This window comes from Meriones unguiculatus, chromosome 21 (assembly GCF_030254825.1).
Source record: "Meriones unguiculatus strain TT.TT164.6M chromosome 21, Bangor_MerUng_6.1, whole genome shotgun sequence".
Lineage (NCBI taxonomy): Eukaryota > Metazoa > Chordata > Mammalia > Rodentia > Muridae > Meriones > Meriones unguiculatus.
The window spans coordinates 25,823,117-25,844,310 of NC_083368.1; the positions used below are offsets into that span (position 1 = coordinate 25,823,117).

A 21,194-nucleotide genomic window follows, 5' to 3' on the forward strand; every position below is an offset into this window, starting at 1 on the left:
AAATTGGCCCTTCTGTCAAAAGACCTTATGCTTGGCTAATAATGTTTAAGAAGCATATGCCAAATTCATAATTATAGGGATGGGATGTTTGAGTAGGAAAAGAATTACCCATACAAAGAATCTACATCTGACACATGCCTTTAGGTTAAAAAAAATGGGAAAAAATGTACAGGGAAGAGAAAGGCAAAAAGAGTGTAGCCATCCAAGTGATTTACAGTCATGAAAACCTAAACCCTAATAAACTGCCCCCAAATTAAATGCAATTCAATGTCATTTTGATTTTATCATAATTCTTCAGGCTTACTAATGACACATAAAATAATCATGCTATCCCCATGAAGCCCTGGGGCTTGCAGGCATCACTGAGCATAATCCAGTGACTAGCCAGGAATCTGATGTGCTCTTTCTGCCCAATTTAACATCACTGCAGGATATTTCACTAGCCTCCTCATGACATCGTGGGCCACGAGCAGGGCGTGATTTCATTATCTAGAAGGTTAGTTATATCACCTCTTATCCCTCTTGAAATACTGTCGCACTTTAAATATGCTACTAAGAGCGGATGAAATTGAGTCACATTGAAGGAAATCCTTCTTCCCTCCATCAATGGCAAATGTAAGTCAGGGATTCTTTTTAAATGGACATTTTCTAGATGAATGTTGTGTTAATAGACAATGCTTTAAAATATTTAAAATCTTCTTTTTTTCCAACAGGATGTTTTGCTAAATTACACTTAGAGGTAATTCAATAAGGATTGGCTCTGAAGTCTAGCACAGAATAAATATAAATAAACACCTTTAAAATCATTACAGGAAATATTATCCCTGTCTAGCTTCTATCCTGGAAAGCCCCGGATTTCCTTGCCAAAATGTGACAATTTTTAGATTTGAAGAACAGGTGAATACATGTTAATGAGGTGTAAGATAGCAGTCTCAGGTCAATATCATCTGAACTCTGAGCTTAAATATCTCGGAGATTATCAATCTATTTTGATACGTCTATGTGGAAAGGGCACACACTGCGTTTTGTTGGCACCATAATTTAGTGTTCTGTTCAAGAGGTGGATCACCGTCAATGGCAAGACAGGCAAAAAGACCAGAAATAACTTTAGTCAAACGATTCTTACATTCACAGTTTTCTATACAAGTTTTTATAGCAATAAGGGACATGGTAGTTCATTTTCATTTTCATACTATGTTAGTTACTAATAGACTTCAGTTCAGTGTATCAATTTATTTCCAAAATTATTACTCCTCTACTGGGTTAAAGAGTAGATAGTGATATAGAAAATATAATTTTTAGAAGTCAAACTTTGTGCCATTATCTGTAGTTCAGTACTGAGAAATTAGTTGCTTTTCTTTTATGTCTTACCAACACATCCACTTGTTATAAATCAAAACACTAATCATTATCAACCCTGAAACGCTGAAGTGTTGGAGTTCTAGAATATACTACTTGGTGAGTTTGATTGCATGTTTAACCAAAGTGAAAGCCACTTTTTCTTCTCTTATGACTATCGTACTCTTGAAGGCAGGAGCTACTTGTTAAGGTCTTCCAAACGCAATAACCAACTTATGCTTACTTTCATCAGCCTACCAAGTGTATATTGCTTACACATGTAAAATTAAATAAAATGCAAATTTTTATTCTGAAATAATCTAGCAATATTTCTGACAATTATTACTGATCTGGGAAATACATTTAGAAGGCCCAGATAATAAAACTTTCATTCGATTAGCTTGTTATAATAACAATACTTCTCTGCTCTTTACTTCTTTTACTACCTATTTGTTAACCAATCTATAAAATACAGTGAATGTAAGTAAATCTATCAGGTTCAAATGCAAAAGACAGTGTTGACTATAGTGTATTACGTTAGTACCTGTTTAGTAGAGAGCTCCATTGCTGAAATTGTTGTTGGTTCCTAAAAAAGAAACAAAAGAAGCCTTTCATAAAAGAGAACAGTTAATGACTGATTGGTTAACACACAAGTTCTCTGAGGAAGATTTCACTGCCAAAACAAATAGTATAAGTGGAAATAAGATTTATAAAAGAAGCTGAAGAGAGATGTGCTAAATAGGTGAGACAAAGAATAAGGGCACCCCAGCATCATCCAGATAAAGCCCTTGGGGATCCTGCCTGTGCTTGGGCAAAATGTGTTTGTTGTCTATTGAATGGGCCTAGAGAGAACTTCTCAGTTGGTCTATACTAAGTCAAGGAAAAGTAACTACTCTACATTTTCCTCTTTCTTCACCTATTTCTTTGACTTCATTATACTCTCTTCTCCCTTCTCTTCGTACGTAAGACAAAGACGGGCATCACATCTTTTCCCTCGTGCTGTAGATGCAAATTGAACGTTCCAACCCAGCTGCCATCAGTTCTATCCACCATGCTGGCCTCTCCATCCAGGCCTTCCTCTATCTGCTCCTTCATCTTCAGAAGCAGAACACGCCAATGCTATTCCACTATGCCGCCTCAGACCCCCTTGTCAATTATTTGCTTTTAGCCTTCCTATGTCTTCTTTGTAGCTCCCTGATAGTCCTGACGGCCTTACCTTTCCTGGCCTACCTATTCTTCCCACTCTGCCTTCCTCTCAGTGAGCTGTGGCACTCTTGTGCTGCCCACCTCACAGGCACAAAGCTGAGCTACTTCACTTCAAACCTGCTGGCAGAACTGAACACATGATTTTCTTAATAACTTCTCTAAAACCTACCTGGCACACAAGTGAAACAAATGATTAAGAAGGTGTGTTAACTTAATGGGGTAATTTAGAGATTTCTAATACTTTTCTACTTTATAGCTTAAATGAGTGATAGTAATTATTAAACATAATAATGATTTCTCAAGGAATTATCAATCACAACGACTACTGTGATGAAAATATTGTCAGCTCACTATATCTACATAGAAATGGTATATTTACTATTTAATAGTATCAAGTCACAAATATAAAATTTATATCTCATAATAAACATTTCAGTTTAAAGTGATTTTTTTTTTGTTTCTACAATATTGAAATACATTAACTAAAACAGAACTTAAATGTGTTAGAAATTTCCATGGCAACTTTCCCAGCTTTGACCATTTCACATAAGAATTTCTCATGTGCCTAAAGAAATAACTAACTTCATGTGGGTTTGTATCAAAGAAACTATACAGTCAAGGTTCAAGGAACATAAAAGTTAATACTCCACTGCAATAAATATGAGGTCTAAGTTTTTTGAAAATATAGTTGATTAAAATTTTATTTCATGTTCACTAATAGTACAAAAGCAAAAACATCTATAAAGTAGATAGAAATGTGTTATCTCGTACGTAAATTGTAAAGCATGATACAAACTCAAACAGACTACACAAGGTCATATTATGATGTCAACATTCAAGATTAAGATCATATTATTTTTTAATTAATGTAAACTTATTTATACTTTAATCAGGAAATTAATAGCAGTTTAGAGTATGTACTGCCTGTAACTGAATTTTAATGAACAACACATTACAGTGACATCCATCTAAATAAGCTGTATGTTTTCTGAGAAATAACTGGTTACAAAATGACTTCCATTTAAAATAGATGTCACCTCATAGGCATTTTTTTCTATGAAATTGGTTTCAATTGCAAAAGTAATTGGTGTTCAAGTTAAAAAAAATTAAAGCTTAGTATCTTTTCATGATTTTCTATGCCTCCAATTTACTACACCTCTCCCAGACATTTTAATTTAGTCATTATTAAACTTCGGCTTTTCAACCTGCTGATCCCAGGAGATCCTGATACAGCTCACTTGATGCTCCGCAGTCGAAGGGATGCTCCTTCAGAAGAAGTTCAGAGACTGGTGTTTGGAAAGCATCAGTTATATTTTACATTTGAATGAAAATTAAACTCTTTCATTTGTCTGTTCAGATGTTCATTTGGAATATGGCGTAAATTAGGTTTAAGATTCAAGTGTTATTGATGTAACTGCCTTGAAATCCTTTGCAGTCAAGAGAGCCCTTTATCTCCTAGGCACCTTGGCTTGGTTAACACTTTTACTTAAAAGGAAAGCCCATTGGAAGGACAGGAGAGAAAAACCCTTACTTTCCAGTGAAGGTGAAATTTGCAGGCAAATGGTGGGAGCTAGAAAAGATCATTCTGAGTGAAGTATCCCAGAAGGAGAAAGACAAACATGGAATATACTCGCTTATCTAGACCTAAAAGATAGGATAAACAAAATGAAATCTATACACCTAAAGAAGATAATCAAGAAAGCAGACATGGGGTATGAGGATCTATCCTCATTTAGAAAGACAAATGGGATATGCATTGAACGTATGACAGGAGTCTACCGCAGAAAGCATCTGAAAGACTCTACCTAGCAGTGCTACAAAATAGATACAAAGACTCACAACCAAACCTTCGGCAGAGTGCAGGGAATCATATGAAAGAAGGGGAGTTTGAAGTGGAAAGGATAGGAGCTCCACAAGGACCAAACGTATCTGGACACAGGGTCTTTTCTGAGATGGACACTCAACCAAAGTCCATGAGAGGATAAAACCTAGAACCTCTGCTCGGATGTGACCCGTGATAGCTCAGTAATCAATTGGTTTCCCATAGTAAGGGGAACAAGGACTATTTCTAACATGAACTCAATAACTGGCTCTTTGACCTCCCCACCTCCCAAGGGAGGAGCAGTACTGTTAGCCCACACAGGAGGACTTTGCAGCCAGTCCGGAAAATACTTGACAAAAGCGAGTCATATGAAAGGGGAGGAGGTCCTCCCCTATTAGTGGACTTGGAAAGGGGCAGGGAGGAGATGAGGGAGGGAGGGTGGGATTGGGGAGGGAATGAGGGATACAGCTGGGATACAGAATTAACAAAATGTAACTAATGAGAAAAATAAAATTATGGAAAAAAAAGAAAAATTGCTATGTGTCTGGTTTTATTTTTATATCTTCTTAACTTAAAAAAGAAAAAGACAATTCAGAAGGGCAAATGAGATAGACATCGGAAGTGGGAGAAAACAGGGAACAGAACAGGAGCCTTCCATAGAGGGCCTCTGAAAGACTCTGCCGATCAAGGTATCGAAGAAGATGCTTAGACTCATAGGCAAACTTTGGGCAGAGTGCTGGGAATCTTTTAGAAGAAGGGGAAGATAGAAAGACCTGGAGGGGAAAGGAGCATCACAAGGAGACCAACAGAAACAAAATATCTAGGCCAGAAGTCTTTGCAGAGACTGATACTCCAACCAAGGACCATGCATGGAGATAACCTAGAACTCCTGCTCAGATGTAGCACATAGGCAGCTTAGGCTCCATGTGGGTTCCCTAGTACTGGGAACAGGGACTGTCTCTGACATGAACTCAGTGTGATCACCTGTACTTGGGGGGTGCAGCCTTGCCAGTCCTGATGAGACAAGATAGGCTAGGGTCAGATAGAAGAGGAAAAAGACTTCCCCTATCAGTGGATATGGGAGGAGCATAGGGAGAGAAGAGGGAAGGAAGGTGGGACTAGATGGAGATGAGGGTGGAGGATACAGCCAGGATACAAAGTAAATAAATTGTAATAAATAATAAATTTAAAAGAAAAAGACAACAATATGGAAGCCCTTTTCTTTTTTACTTTAATTTCATTATTTATTACAATAACAATATGGAAGCCCACCTTGCAGCCAGTCCTGAAGATACCTGATAAAACAGAGTCAGATGAAAGGGGAGGAGCTCCTCCCCAAACGAGTGGACTTGGAAAGGAGCAGGGAGGAGAAGAGAGAGGGAGGGTTTGGGAGGGAATGAGGGAGTGAGATACAGCTGGGATACAGAGTTAATAAAATGTAACTAATGAAAAATAAACAATAATAATTAAAAGAACAACAATACGGAAGGCCAGCATCCTAGAGTATATAGTTTTATTATAAAAGGGGATCTTTAAGAATTCATGATTGCAACCTTCATTATCATAAATTGAGGTTCCATTAACTAACCAGCTCACTCAGAATCACGTAGTAAATATTTTCAAATTCAGACTATTTCTGGCAAATCACATTTAGATCCAGGCTGTATGTTAGTGCTACAAAGCTATTGTGAATATTTACTAGCAAGTCTCTTAATTTCTTCCTCTGACAGCAGTGCCAATTTCACTTCACCTCTTATTGTCTATTAAAAATTTTATTCCAAATTTGGAATTTTTTTGCCAAAAATATTTTTTCTTTCTATACAGTGATTGGGACATGATTTCATCCAGAATAAAAGAATCTTGTAACCAAAACCACTGGAATGTTCTGTGATTAGGTGGGGTGTTTTCTTAAAACCGATCTCAAGATGGCAAGGGGTATGTATTGGTTTTATTCCAAGAATTTATGAGTTATTCAATCTCAAAGAGATTCATAAGAATATGGTCTCACAGAGGTGGTAATTCGAGTAAAGTAACCTAACATTAATGTGTTTAAAAATTATAAAAAATATATCTGCCTGCATCCTGACCTTAAATCTTTATCTTGTGTATTTATCCTATCAAGCTATTGTAGGACTCAGTTGGTCTTTTTAACTGTATTTTATTTTAAATGGAATGACACAAGTGTCAGATGGAAACATAGAGACGGTAACATTTTCCTGCTTTTCACTGTATGTGGCAATTGCTTTAATGTGTTGTGGTTTTTCCTTTTCTGTCCACCACTGAAAAATTAAACAAAGCTTGACAGTGAAATATTCCAATTGCTAGCCCACAATATACGTATGAACTTTGGCTGATAGAACAGAATGCTGAAAGTAAATATTTCTGTAAACTCTGCCCAAAGATGTTTTGTCTGCTTGAGTGCCAAAGAAATAATCGTGACAATATGCACAACAGGAAGCAGGGAGAAAATGTATGCAGCTTCTACAGAAGGAGGATTTCCAAATGCAGCCATCTTCTAACTCGATTTAGATATCTAAACAGTTTCTTCCTCTATAGTACAATGTTAATCATTCATAATTGTTAGAGACTGCTAAAGATTTCTCTCAATGTAGCATAAGTGCCATAGAAGTGTGTTCTATTTGTCACCATAGGTGTAAGTTTGAAACGTATTTCTTTGAAAGTTCCCAAGTCAGAACAAAGTATAATTGAAATTAAATATCTCTATCGGCAACTCTGTAGGCTCTCATCATGCTTTTGCTAAAAGGCATTTTTGCTTATGAGACGAGGGAGGGGGTGTGGGGTTGGGGAGGGAATGAGGGAGAGGGATAGAGCTGGGACACAGAGTTAACAAAATGTAAGTAATAAGAAAAATAAAATTAAAAAAATAGAAAAAAAATAAGTTTCCCTTTAAGTTGTAATTTTTAGTAATGTATCAAGGAATACAGGTAAGATGTGAAATATAAAGCTCAGATTCCAGAAGCATTAAAAAAGGAAATTTGGCTACAATATAGAATTACTACCAAGATGTGCATGACTTATTTAAATAACAAAACACAGACAATAATGAAAAGATAAAAATATATTGTTTACAGATTACATAATGCAACTGAAATAATTCTATACAATAAAAAGTAAGTCCACTGACTGCTAACAAAAAGTCATTCTTTGAAACTAAGTGTATAAAACCCAGAAGACCCTTTCCGTTGCATGAGGTCAGGGACTGAGCTTAGAGTAGTCATTATGTGTCTCTGTCTCCTTTCTCTCTCACTCACTTTCTCTCTCTCTCTCTCTCTCTCTCTCTCTCTCTCTCTCTCACACACACACACTTGAACTTTTATTCTGGTTATTTTAAAATGAAGGGCTTTTTTTTTTACCTTTCTATTAGGAAAGAACATGAAATCAGATCACCAGAACTATATGGTGCTGTTTCTAATTCACTGTCCTCATATTCTCCAATCTTACTTAAAGACTGGATTGCCTGAGGAAGGTTCTTACTTTATCATATTTATGATATTTCATTTTTGTATCAATATTCTTTCATTTGATAAATGTTGACTGATTCTATAGATTAGGCTTACAGCTATAACAATGAATACCAGGCAGCCATTTATAAATTTAGCCCTCATTGCCCATAATTTGTTTGATAATTTAAATGGACTCTATAGTGGATGACGGCCCATTTGGATAATTATAGTTTTCTGTTTATAGGTTAAGGTTCCAGAGTGTTTGCCTTTTTTAAAGTAACTAACTTGGCATAATGAATGGCAAGAACCAGTCCACACTCTATACGCAACACTTAAAAAGGGCCAAAGGAATCAATTTTAAAATTGGAACTGTGATTTCACTATTTTGAACATTTAAACTGAGGATATGCAGAGCGTAAAGAAGGAAGTCAGCTCATTTTCAGTTTAGACAACTAAAAACAATAAAGTAATAAATATTAATGACATTTCAGCTGAGCCCTGTGGCACATGCTTTAATCCCAGTACTCAGGCAGTGGGGGAGGTGGGATCAGAGGTCCAACATTGTCCACATCTGCATGGTGAGTTCAAGGCTAGCCTGGCATCAGGAGACCCTGTCCACAATACAAAACAGAGCCAAGTGCAATTCCACCAGAGAGCCTGAGGGCACTGGGGACACAGTGTTAGCAGTCTCCTAGTGCTTTAAGCAGGAATCCTAAATTATACTCACTATCTTGCAAATAAGAGGTTTAGAGGGATTGTTTCAGTAAAGCAAGAATTTTCATGCTATTAACCAGGGAGCCGAAGCTCTCAAACAGAAGTTTATTCAGTTGTCATTGTAACAGATCTATGCCACAAAGTCCCAGGTTTATGTCTGAATGACAATTCTATTTCTAATTGAATTTTTACTTCATTTTACTGCTGTTTCTACTTCATTTTCTCTCCAAAGACCACCAAAGAGTGATCCCCAGTCTGTGAGGCAAAGATATCTGTATATAAACAGCATGCTAAAAGAAACAAAGGAATGGGGGGCATTTTTTTTCACCATTAAATGTTGAATCTCTGGAAAATTATTATAGAGCTCCTTCATTTTTATAAAACAAACAAACAAAACAAAACCTATGTGAGACATCTGGAGCCCAAACGATATTACCTGAAGTTGTGAGACTATAAACATTTTTTTCCTCCCTTTTTTTATTTCTTAGTATTCAAGTTTATTGTGTATTTATAAATTTATCAACAAGTAGCCATGGTATTCATGGTATTATTTTATCAAAAATTTTAAATAAATATAAGAATATCATTTTTTACATATAAAACTCACATCAAAGTGTGACATGTCTTCAAACCCTTCCAGTTAGCAAGTGCTATAAAATGCACAACCTGTACAATACCTGCGTTGATCTATTTCCTATGACCCTTGTTGTATCAACCCAGCATATTCAATACTTGAAGACTCTATGAGACTCTTGGTGACTCCGGAAAAAGGAACAAATATTTGTTCATTTTTCAAGCATGCAGAATAGGTCTCTATAGCAAATTATCTATCTTACTTACTCACTCAAACTTAGCCACTAATATACTTAGAAATTATTATAAAATAATGTGTGAATTAGCTCAGATATCTTTCTTCCTTTGGCATGCTGACTTTATCTCCCTGAAAGCACCCAGCACTTACTTATCATGCCAGATACGCTATAAGATATGAGAGAAGAGATTTTGAATGGGGAAAGATTTGATCTTCAAGGTAACATGCAAATAAGACAAACCATTTATTTTATCGTTTAAAAAACAAAATATGAGCCAAGAATTTTAACTGCAATGACACTTTCAAGGTTTATTTTGACTGCTGTCTGGCTTTCTGCTTGACAAGCTAACTGGAAGGGCCCACGTGCGCACTGCCCCCACTGTCCTCAGTGTGCAGTGGTCCTGGGAGACCGATATGTGGCTGAACTGAGGATGATTGAAATTAAGCAGCACTCACCCTGAAGACTGTCATTTCTTCCAGAAGAACCTCTTCTAAGTCATGCCACGTCTCCTTGGGGACAGAAACCACTTTAAGAACAGTTCCAACATCTTCAAAAGAAAGCAGAGCGGAAGGACGAAAGGTTACAACTTAAGCAGATTGGAACAGGATTTACTTCTAATGGGACAATAAAGAGTTTTGCAAAAAAGTTGGGTTTTGTTTATTTGCTTCTGCTTTTTTTTTTTTTTTTTTTCCTCATGGAATGGGAGTGTATGTGCATGCAACAGCACATCCCTGGAGCTCAGAGGAAAGCTCCTAGAAGTCAGTTCCTGCGTTCTACTTTGTTAGAGGCATGTTTCTTTCATTGTAATGCCTCGCTTCCTCCTCCAGGTTAGCTGGCTTCCAAGCTTCTGGGTCTCCACCTTCCATCTCCCTGTAAACATGCTGAGATGTTTTTTCACACTTTTCTGTGCCTTTCGGAGGTCTGAAATCAAGTTCTCAACTCAAGCATGGCAAGAACTTTCACGTACCGAGCCCTGCCCCAGGCCCACCAGAAGCGTAGCTTGCCAACCTGACTTTATGTTTCCTTCCCCCGTAGATATACTTGTAAACTTCTACATAAAACTGCATTTTACGCAACTAGTCTACAAACTGTACTGATAGCCTTGGATTATTAAAAAAAAATTTAGAATTGCATCAGAATTTTAAAGGATTTTAACCTGAAATTGTACACATTTTCAAAAATATAATAAGCACAACTAAACCGGTTAAGTTGGATTACTTTTTACTTTTAAATTTTCTTTAAGTGTCATGCATTCCAGAGTAGAGAAAAAAAAAACTAAAAGAAAATGTCAATCTGCCATGACAGACTTTTCCACTTTTATTCAGACAGCAGCATATGTCCTTGGAGACTCCAGTCATGAGATATAAGAGAGGCTACCCAACCCCAGGGACAATAGCCTCAGTGTCCAGCAGTCCACCCTCTCCTACAAAAGCTGCAGCATGGAGAGGCCCTTAAGGCAGGCTTGGTGATACTGAAGTGATGAATGACAGCCTGATTTCTCAAAATAAACAGTTAGGATTACTTACCACAATAGTTTGTCTACAATACAAACAGTGGGTAATCAATTTAAAATCTTAAGGAAATTTAAAGTTAGGTCTGGAAATTATTTTTAAAAACTGAATATATTTTATAGACACTGTTACTATTTAATTTTCATTATCAGGAAAAAGTGATTAATAAAATGACCTGTCATTTTCACTTCATGTTCCGTTTATGTATTGTTAATTTTCCTGTGTTTACTGGTGTGATTTCATTCTTTGTAAGAGGGCAAACAGGGTCTTTTTTTTTTGGATAAGATATTGGCTCTACGCATCAGACTCTGCAGTACCTGCCTCCTCTCTTCCTCCTCTGCTAACCAGAACCCCTGGTCAGATGTACTCCATAGATAGCTCAGTCTCCATGTGGATTCCCTGGTAAGAGGAGCAGGGGCAGTCTCTGACGTGAACTCCTTGTCTGCTCGCTGATCACTTTGCCCTGGTTGGGGCGACCTAGCAAGCTCACAGAGGGAGAAGATCCAGGCAGTCCTGATGAGACCTGATGAGCTAGGATCAGATAGTAGGGGAGGAGGACCTCCCCTATCAGTGGAGTAGGTTAGGGGTATGGGAGCTGGAAGAGGGAGGGAGGAAGGGAGGGACAGGCAGGAGATGAAGGAGGATGACTACAACCTGGATATAAAGTGAATAAAATGTAAAAAAAAAAAAAGAAAAAAAAAGGTTGGGTCTAAACAATTTTAGTTTTTAGTAAACTTGATCAATACTTTCAGCTTCATTTGGTTCATTTTAACAAATTTTATCTTTTCCCGAAGAAATTCTTACCAATAAGTACTGCTGTACTAGAAACATAAACTAATACATTCATTCCATTGGCAACTTCCCTCCGCGGATTCTAACAGTGTACTCTGTGTGATCAAGGCTATCCCTTTTAAAGTTTAAAAAAAAGTACACTTTTAAGAGGATCCTTCTGTGTTTACAGGACTTAACCTACTCATAACACCAAAGATTAAAGGGAAATAAGGTTAATCTACTTAGTGCCTCCACCGGGTCTCCTGGACTCAAACACAGCTTTATCTGTGTTCCAGATCAAGTTTTACCGAATAGTATTTCAAACAATTTCACACAAATTGAATCAGATTACTCAACAAGGATCAATGTGCTATGAAGTGAAACTTAGTTAGAAGATAAAATTACTGTAATCAATTTCCTTGCTGACAGATGACCCTGGTGTCTATGGACCTACAGCCATCCACATCACACAACATTCAACATCCTCATTGATGGAGATCTTTAGCTTGTGTCCTAGAGGAATTAAATGTCCTAGAGGAATTAATTCCTAGAGGAATTAAACACCCGGAAGCAGGCTTTGTTGCTCTGCGAGTGAACAGAATATGAAACTTCGGAACAAGTTTTTAAGCTAGAAATGGAGAACAGGGCCAGTGTGACATTACTGAACAAACCCAATTATTCTTCAGAGATTTCATTGTAATTTACATCAAAAGATAAGCTAATAGGTAGTGAAAAGAATTACTCTCTTATATTTCTTGATTATATTTGTAACCTGTAGGTGCTACTCACAGTTTCTGACTTTCGTGAGACATCAAATCTCATTAAGAGGCTTTTATTTAGTAGAAAATTTTTCTTATCCGTAAAACTAGACTTTAATGGAGTGCTAAGAACCTGACGGGTAAACCTGATAACATCGGTATTTCACAATTAAGTTACGAAACTGACTCTTTACAGTAATTTTATTTTTTGCTATTCTGCTAAAGTCAATGTAATTTTCCTTCTGTTTCTCACCAAAATAAATGTGATTATTTATTATCCATGCAACACTCATTTCTTTTCCTGTTGATTTATGTCAGTTAGTGAAGTTAATGAAGACAAGGAATTTATTACCTTGGAATCTGATGCTAGGTAGCAAGTTTCAGATACTTACTTTCCTAAATAGCATCACCATTTAGAAAGTATGGGGAAAGAAATTAACATATCAGAGTAATAATAAGGTGGATTCTGAAAATGTACCTGAAAATTATTTCTAAAAATGAACATATCATTACATTTCTAAAAAAAGGTATCTTGATGAATATTGAGTCAGTTTTCTGATAAATATTTTTCCGTATTTTATTTGTATTACAGAAGCAATGCTCAAAGTATTTTGGTAAGCTTTATGTGATTGAAGGGTTTCACTAGCAGTAAAGTTAAGTTTCATATTAGTTTGTAGTAACAGTCTTGGATATGTACTGACTATACTGCAAATTTCATACATGATTTGAACAATATTGTATGTGTGTATATCCCTAACCAGAATAATCATGATAAATTATTATTTAGCTATTAAATTTACTTGATTATATCAACCAAGTTTCACTAAAAAGGACATTTACTGTTATTATTATTATTATTATTAAATTGTTATGTCCCTGAGTCATCTTTAATCTGTAACTATCCTTTTATTCATGGAAGTGATGTTTTTGAAAATTGTAGTGCAGTATTTTTGTAGAATGATTATGGTTTTATATTTGTCTCAGATCTTCTCGTTTATTTATATTCTCTCATGCATTACATTTCGATCTCAGTTTGCCTTCCCTCCACTCCTTCTAGACTTTCCCCACCTCTGATCTCTCTGAGATCGACTCCTCCTCCATTTCCCTTCAAAAAAAGAGCAGGCTTCCCAGGAATATCAACCAAACACAGAATAGCAAGTTACAACAACAAAACTAGGCACATACCCTCATCTCAAGGACGGATGGAGCAACCCAGTAGGAGGAAAAATGTTCCAAAAGCAGACAATACCTCTTCCCATTGTTAGGTGTCCCACAATAACAGCAAGGTACACAACTGTAACTTATATGCAGAAGACCTTAGAGCCATAGGTTCCCCAATTGTCACTTCAGTCTCTGTGGGCCCTTGTGAACCCATCTTAGTTGGTTTTGTGGGCCGTGTTTTAGTGGTGTCCTCCACCCCTCTGGTACCTACAGTGTCTCCACCTCCTCTTCTGTAAGATTCTTTAAGCTCTGACTCATGTTCGGCTATGGGTCTCTGCATCTCCTTTCAGTTGTTGAATGAAGCCTCTCTGGTGCAATTATGCTAAGAAGAAAATCGATTTTAAACAAATTACCTGCAAAATGATAACATATTTATAATGGTAGGCTCTTCTGGTACCTTGAAAATGAATGTAGAACTTGCCCTTGGTTCTCTGTATACCTAGATAAATACTGTGTTCTGGAAGAAAACATACGGTTGAAATACGAAAGCGTACCTGTCCCGATGAACATGACGTCATACTGGCCATCTTCTGCATCCACACGGTCCACGACTATTTGTGTGAACTGATAATTAACATCTGTTTTGATCATTATTGGGCGGTTATTAATGGGGAACACTGGGTTATACATGGCTGGATGACTTCTTGCAAAGGTTATGACGTCATCAGGAAGGTCCTTTGTGGAGTCGAATCCACCAAATGTTTTACTGGGACACTATTAGAAAAAAAGAGAATATCTTTTAAGAAAAATCTAATGAATAGAATTCTAAATTATAAAATAACACTTCAATATTCCATGATTTTAAACCTCTCATTATTTTCTAACCAAGTAAATGTTAGCTATTTCCAGCTCTTATATACATAAATTAGTAGATAAGTATATTTTTTAAATAAATATTAATTCTCAATGTTAATGAATGTTTAGCTGCATTGTTATTTCTCACAAAACCTGTCAAATGATCTGAGATATTTAGTGTTCAGGAGAAATCTGAACAGCCTCTCTTAACTGCACCAGCCTGGGCTTCATTTCTATAATAAACATTTAACATAATGGATGAAATATGCTACAAATAAATGCCACTAAAGATGTTTAGAGCAACAATATGTTTCTGAGTTATATATAACTGCTTTTAGTTTAGAATCATACCCAAATATAAATGCCACACTAAAGAACAATATAATCTATTCTTTGTTATCTGACTTATGACATAAGCTTGAAAACATATTATTAACAACTTTAATAAAATTAAATAATTCAGACGTTTTATTTAGTGTCTACCAGTGTATGGCACAGAAACTAACCAGTCAGAATGGAGACAGTCTGACTAAGATGAATACATATTGGTACAAGAAGCAGGAAAGAATGCACTGCTGTGAACTGACTGTATGACAGCTCTGGATAGAAATATTCTTCTTGTAAGTCAGTCAATAGACTTGAGAAAGTGTCTCCTCACTGTGATTCATTATGTAGAGCAGCATTGAAGAGTACAGTATGTCTAGTCTTATGTATCTGGTTCTGCAGTTCAGTAATGCTTAACATTTAATGTAAGTGCTTTAGAGATAAAATGCAATCATGAGATGATCCTTATCTTACAAGATTAGAATAAGAAATCAGCCTCTTGACAGTTATAAACAAATTCATTAATAATTCATGAGTGATTAAATAATGCTTTCAAATGAGAATACCATATATGTATATATAATTAACCTGCACATGAGTTAGATAAGATAATAAAATGGTAAACTTCTAGTTTTCATATAAATTAGAGATTTAAACAATGTTATATAGATATCAAATATCCACATAAAAATGTATAAGAAATGATAGAGAACTTTAAAGGATTTTAAGATTATTTATGGGGCTAGAAAGATTGCATGGTTTCTTCCAGAGGACTTGGATATGATTCCCAGTACCCACAAGATGGTTCCCATCCATCTGTAAACCCAGTCCCAGGGTATTAAACGCCTTTCCTGGACTCCTCAGGAACTGTACATAGTGTATACAGACAATGCAGGCAAAACAGAAAATAAAGAATAAGTTAAAAAATAAGAATATCTGTGTTCTCCTTTACATCATGGACAACACCAGGCACAAATTTAGAAATATGGGAATTAAAAAAAAATAGTAAATGGTTATTTTGATTTTTCTACAACTTGCTTTAACTTCTTATTCTGTCTGTTTTTAAAACATGATATATGCTTGCTGATAGGATTTTCATTAAATTTTGACAATAGCATATTGTTTAAACATTGTACATATGACCATCCCTCAATAGTGCTGGTAAATGAGAGAGTCCCAGCCGTCACCTTTAATAAATTCAGTGCACCCTCTACCACTTTTGCATTAGGCAATATTGCCACTAACACTTTGAGCCAGGGTGCATGCTGATGCAGTTTCTCACAATTCTCTGTGAGCAGTGAGTTATTGCTAAGCTGTGGAGCTGAATAGAGGCACCATTACTTAAATGGGAAATGGGAAAAATAATTGGCTATTGACGCCTATACCATTTGTGTGTATGTGAGTGCCTGTGTGTGCATATCTATGGGGTTCAATACGCCGCATGGAACAAAGCCCAGAATATAGTAATTTCCACTTTTTTAATTGCTATTATTGATTTCACATATAATTTATATTCATATTAAAAGGTATTTTCATCAGAGTATTTAAGATATGGAATCCTATAAGCCGTAGGAATATAAAACTGTCTACTAAGTAAGAGAGGACAATTTGTTATTAATAGCTGGAGTAAATAACTGGTGTTTTTATAAATCTCATTTGCTTTCTCATAAGCAAAATATTACATCTAGTCATTTGTTATTTTCAAATCCTACTGAAGTTTTTCTTACAGCATTATCAGCTCAGGGCATTTTTTAAATACAAGACAAGATTTTTAATTTTCTCATAAATAGTTTTAGAAATACAGAGAAAAGAAGAATACTAAATGTTCTGAATCTAATAAAGTCATAAATACATACTTTAATTGAATTCATCAGACAATTAAAACACTGACATGAAATTACAGCCATAGTGAAATTTTTCCATTGTGTAAAATTATTGTCTAGAAAGTTTCTTTTGATTTGAAAATGTTACTTCTAGATTGGCTTGACAAGAACAGGCTTGGGTCAGGAGCTACGTGAACATAACCTCTGCCACACAGGTATAGTGATGATGTGTTCACTAAAACCTTGAGGGGCTCTAGGCTCTGGCACAAGCTATTGTAATTACTCATTCAGAACGATGAGGCAGGAACACAAGCCTTAGCAATTTAGTGAAACGGGTAGGAGAGGTGGGGCCACTAGCAAAGCCCTGTGGTGCCCGAGATTAAAACCTCAGTACTGGGGGGAAGTTAACTGATCAGTCCTTAATTATACCTTAAAAAAAAAAGCGAAAACAAAAAGACCAAGTAAAAGAGTTCTCAGTGTTTGAACAAACTGAAGGTTGTGACAGCTGAAAGCACACACTTAATTCTTAATTGCACAAAGTGTGAAGAGATGGCAGAGTCAGTAAGCCTCAAAAAGACACAAGAGAAAAGTTCCAGACTCAGCTTCCTCTTGCAACCAGACTTAGCTCAGCAGTATCAGAGAGCCTGTCAGTCGTGGTTTGGCTCAGCCAGACTGACTGATGCACGTGTCTGTGAGGCATTGTCTTGACTGATAACTGCTGTAGGAGGGGCCAGCTCAGTGTGGGCGGTACCATTATGGGCAAGCGCTCCTGCGTGGTCTAAGTAAGCTACTTTATAGGAGCTGGAGTGCTGGCCATGGAGCAGCTTTCTTCCAGGTTTCCTGCTTCAAGCCCGCACCTTGACTTCCCTAAAAGATGGACTATAATGTGCCATGTGAAACAGACCTTTTCTCTGCTTCCAACCCCCTGAAAATTGTTACCTCTGAGTTGGTCCTTAGGCTATCTACACTGGGTTTGTATTATACCAATGTGTTTCTTGTTTCCAAAATTAATATTTGGTCCATGACTTCTTAATTTCATTTGACGCAGGTTCATTAGGATGATAACGTTGCAGGTTCATTCCAAAGTCATGGGGTGATAATGTTGGTGTTAATACTGTTTCTCTGAGCACAGCCTACCATAAATCAGAATAGGTGGTATTCCCACCACCAGAGACAGCCCAGACAACCTCCTGTTAGTTTCAGTGCTCAATAAAGACCATCTCCTTAGTCTTCTGCTCAGAAAAAAAAGTGGATAGGCTGCTTATTAAGATTTTTTTTAAATGGGGTGGACATCAAATGGTAAGCAAAGCATTTAATTACTGGCATGTGTAATGAACATGGCTTTCCATGTGGGATTATAAAAAACCACATAGAATATTAGTCTTGCTTTTATTAAACTCGCAGACTTTTTCTTCTATACTATGCTAATGCTTACAACAGCAATTACTTGTTCACTTTGTCAAAAACATATCCGTTTCATGTGTTACTATCAAAGCTACTTACAGTTCCCGGCCGTGGGTAGGGAACTCTTCCTTGATAAGGTACCCACTGATAGTTGGGACCATCTCTGTGAGCATATGGACCAAGGAACACCCTTCTTACATCGCTCATGCTGTACATACACACAGCAGATCCCTTGAATATGTTGCTGGAAGGGAAGAGAGTAAAAACTGGTTTTTATCGTTAGTCGATGGCGATTGGATGGCTCATACTTAGTTATTATTCCTCAGATATTAAAATCAAACGTAAATTCTTTGTGATCACAAACATCATTTGGTATTAGTTTGATCTCATTGACATATTTCATCAGTGTATAAAGCAACAGGTGATAATTTATAGTCTGTGAAATCATATTTGGTATTGATTAAATATATACATCCCTATAAAATATAAACTATTATAGCTGAATAGGAAAGATACATATAGATGATTTCCTCTGAATGAATATTTGATTTTGATGTCATAAAGGAATAAAAACTAAACACTCTGTTTAACCCTCAAGAATCATTATTAAAGAAAGAAAACTATCATAGTATGAAGAATATTTAAGAAGTCATCTTAAAAGCTAAAATCGTTGCTTTAAAGGAGCGTATAATGGCACATGGCATGGCACATTATAATACTTTAAACTTGTAAACCAACAAGGTATGAGCTCAAGTAAAGGTGTTGAATATCTGAAATCAGCGAGGGATTAAGCATTATCTATGTACAATGCTGAGCACAGTTCTAAGATAGTAGCTGTTCCACAACAGTCAAAGGGGAGATTTATGGCAGTTACTCCTATTGCTCTGTGAATCAAAACCAGGCACTGAGATGAAGTGATTTTCCCTTTATTTTGTTTACAAAACACATCTTACGTAATGTATTATATAAAGACAAAACAGCTGAGTACGTTCTCAATATGAAATTTTCATCTTAAGGCTGATAGCTCCCCGTGGAAAATTAGCTATAAGTCTTATTGAAATCACACGAAACCGTGCTACACAAGAGCTATGTCTTCTCAAGTTATAAGAACTGCTCATTAGACAGTGAGACATCATGAAGGCTGATGTTCATTGTTCTCTGTCAAGCATTCATCACACATACTCGACTCAGTTGTAACCGCAATGTGCGTGCATAGCATCTAATATTTTCATGACAGAGTCCTGAGAAGCTAACACACATTCGATACACCTCTTTTCAGTGCAGTTAGTTACATATCCCCGTTTTTATTGTGACATAGTCGGTTATCTACTGATGAATCATAAAGCTGTGAGGTTTGATGCATACAATTTAGAGACATTCACCACCAATAACTTGAAACCCTTTTAGACTGTGGCCGTCTAAACGCTGATCCCTGAAGACTAGCATGGGATTACCTATGAACTGGCTGGAAATAAAGACTCTTTAGGCCCAAATCATTTTTATAGGGTCAGAAACTCTAGTCAAGATAAACAATATGAACTTCTGATTATTTATGTTTTACAGTTAAAATTTGTATGTGTGATTTGTAGAACAGAGAAATTAAATTTTAACACATTTTTGGTGATCCTCACATACACATAGCTTGAGAAAAGTTTGTTTCTCTGGGAAGTGGGAAAACAGAAAAACAGACCAACACTTGCCACTCATTACCTACAATCTTTACTGCAGTTGCCTAGTTTAACACTAAAGTTCATTAATACACAGGCAGAAGGACTTTCAAATAGATTTAGTAATATTGGTTTTTTTTTTTTTCATTTCCAATGTTAATTTCATTAAGTAATGATGTCAAGGTGACTTTTTTTTGTCAAGGTGATTTAAAATGTAATATTTATAAATAAGCCAGAATTAGTTTTTTTAATTCATATTTCTTTTTAAATGGCCATAGTTACTTCCAGTACTTCTAAATGGATTCAATATTTTTTAAAGGGCCGTAGTCACCTACAGTACTTCTGAGTGGATTCATTATTTTTATTTTAAATACTTTGCTATCTCTCAATGTGTGGGCTTACTCATAGCCATGCCAGTATGTGTGTATTTCTTCCCCAAAACTTCAGATAATTTAAACTTTATGGTTAGTAGAATGATAGTTTTCTGACAGCAAGATTGAGCACTTGCTTCTTAATTGACAGCAAACCCTCTATGAACAAGGAGAAAGAGAGAAGACTAGGCAATGAAAGAACTGGGAGGGCATGGAAACAGGAGGGGAATAACAGACTGTGTAAAGAGTGGAGTTGAAGGGATGGACAGAGAGGAAATGAAACTTGAGTTTGAAATTGTGTATTGAGCAGAGCACACACAAACCTGGTGAGAATTTGGGACTCTGGTTTCTCTCTCTGGCTCTTACTTGCATTTAAAGAATCTTTTTATAAGATTATTTTTAAACATTTGGATTTTTGTAGCTAATGTAAAAAGAACCAAGGAGACCATCAAAATAAAGAGTAATTAGAGTAAAGAAAAGGGGAAGTCTATTCGGTAACTACAGAAAGCTTTGATATAATAAATATACTATAAAGCATGTAAAATATGCAGAATCTTATCCGTGTATTGAAATGCTATGAAATATTGTATTAGTGATTTATAAAGGAATATATGTGTGTTACACAATATCAATGAATGAAAAATAGGCCATGAATTTGAAGAAAAGCAAGGAGCTTTATGTGGGAGGGTTTAGAAGGATAAAAGAAGAGGGAGGAAAGTTGTAATTACTTTATAATCTCAAAATTTAAAACGAGCCTTCAAACAACTTCATAGTTTTATGTGTCCACTTTTTACTCTCTCTAACTCTGCAAATTCTACTTTAATTCCAGATAATGCGCAGGAAGATGTAGCGAGATTCCATATGGCAGTGACTGCAGTGGGAAGGCTCCTGAGCTGCTCGCGCTGCAGAGATATATTTTCTGTGTCGTCTAAATCTACGTCTTCTGTCAATCACCTGGCCAGAGAGATGACTTTCATTTCAGGGAACCACTGATAACACTTAATATCCTACTTTGCCTTTCACCTCATTTCTTCAGCATTTCATGAAAACGATGGAGACAGAGTGGGTCAGACAGTTGTTACAGTTGTAGGTTGCAAATCCCGTTCCTTTATTCTTCTTTTATATCACTATAAATTACTTTAAAAATTTGATTTGCAATTTTATGACCCACATCTCACTAAATATTTAAAGTT

The 21,194-nt window shown here is 36.2% G+C and overlaps 1 protein-coding gene across 4 annotated transcripts in view; it reads right to left on the bottom strand.

Annotated features, from left to right (window-relative positions):
* Positions 1-21,194, bottom strand: part of Sema3a (semaphorin 3A) — a 483,245-nt gene that overhangs the window by 26,087 nt on the left and 435,964 nt on the right. For all 4 annotated transcript variants that reach the window (XM_060374188.1, XM_060374185.1, XM_060374186.1 and 1 more), the window contains 4 exons: positions 18,063-18,207; positions 14,112-14,331; positions 9,812-9,903; positions 1,883-1,924 (listed from right to left, as the gene is read on the bottom strand). In XM_060374188.1, the coding sequence (XP_060230171.1) occupies positions 1,883-1,924; positions 9,812-9,903; positions 14,112-14,331; positions 18,063-18,207 (499 nt within the window). The remainder of the gene's footprint in view (positions 1-1,882; positions 1,925-9,811; positions 9,904-14,111; positions 14,332-18,062; positions 18,208-21,194) is intronic.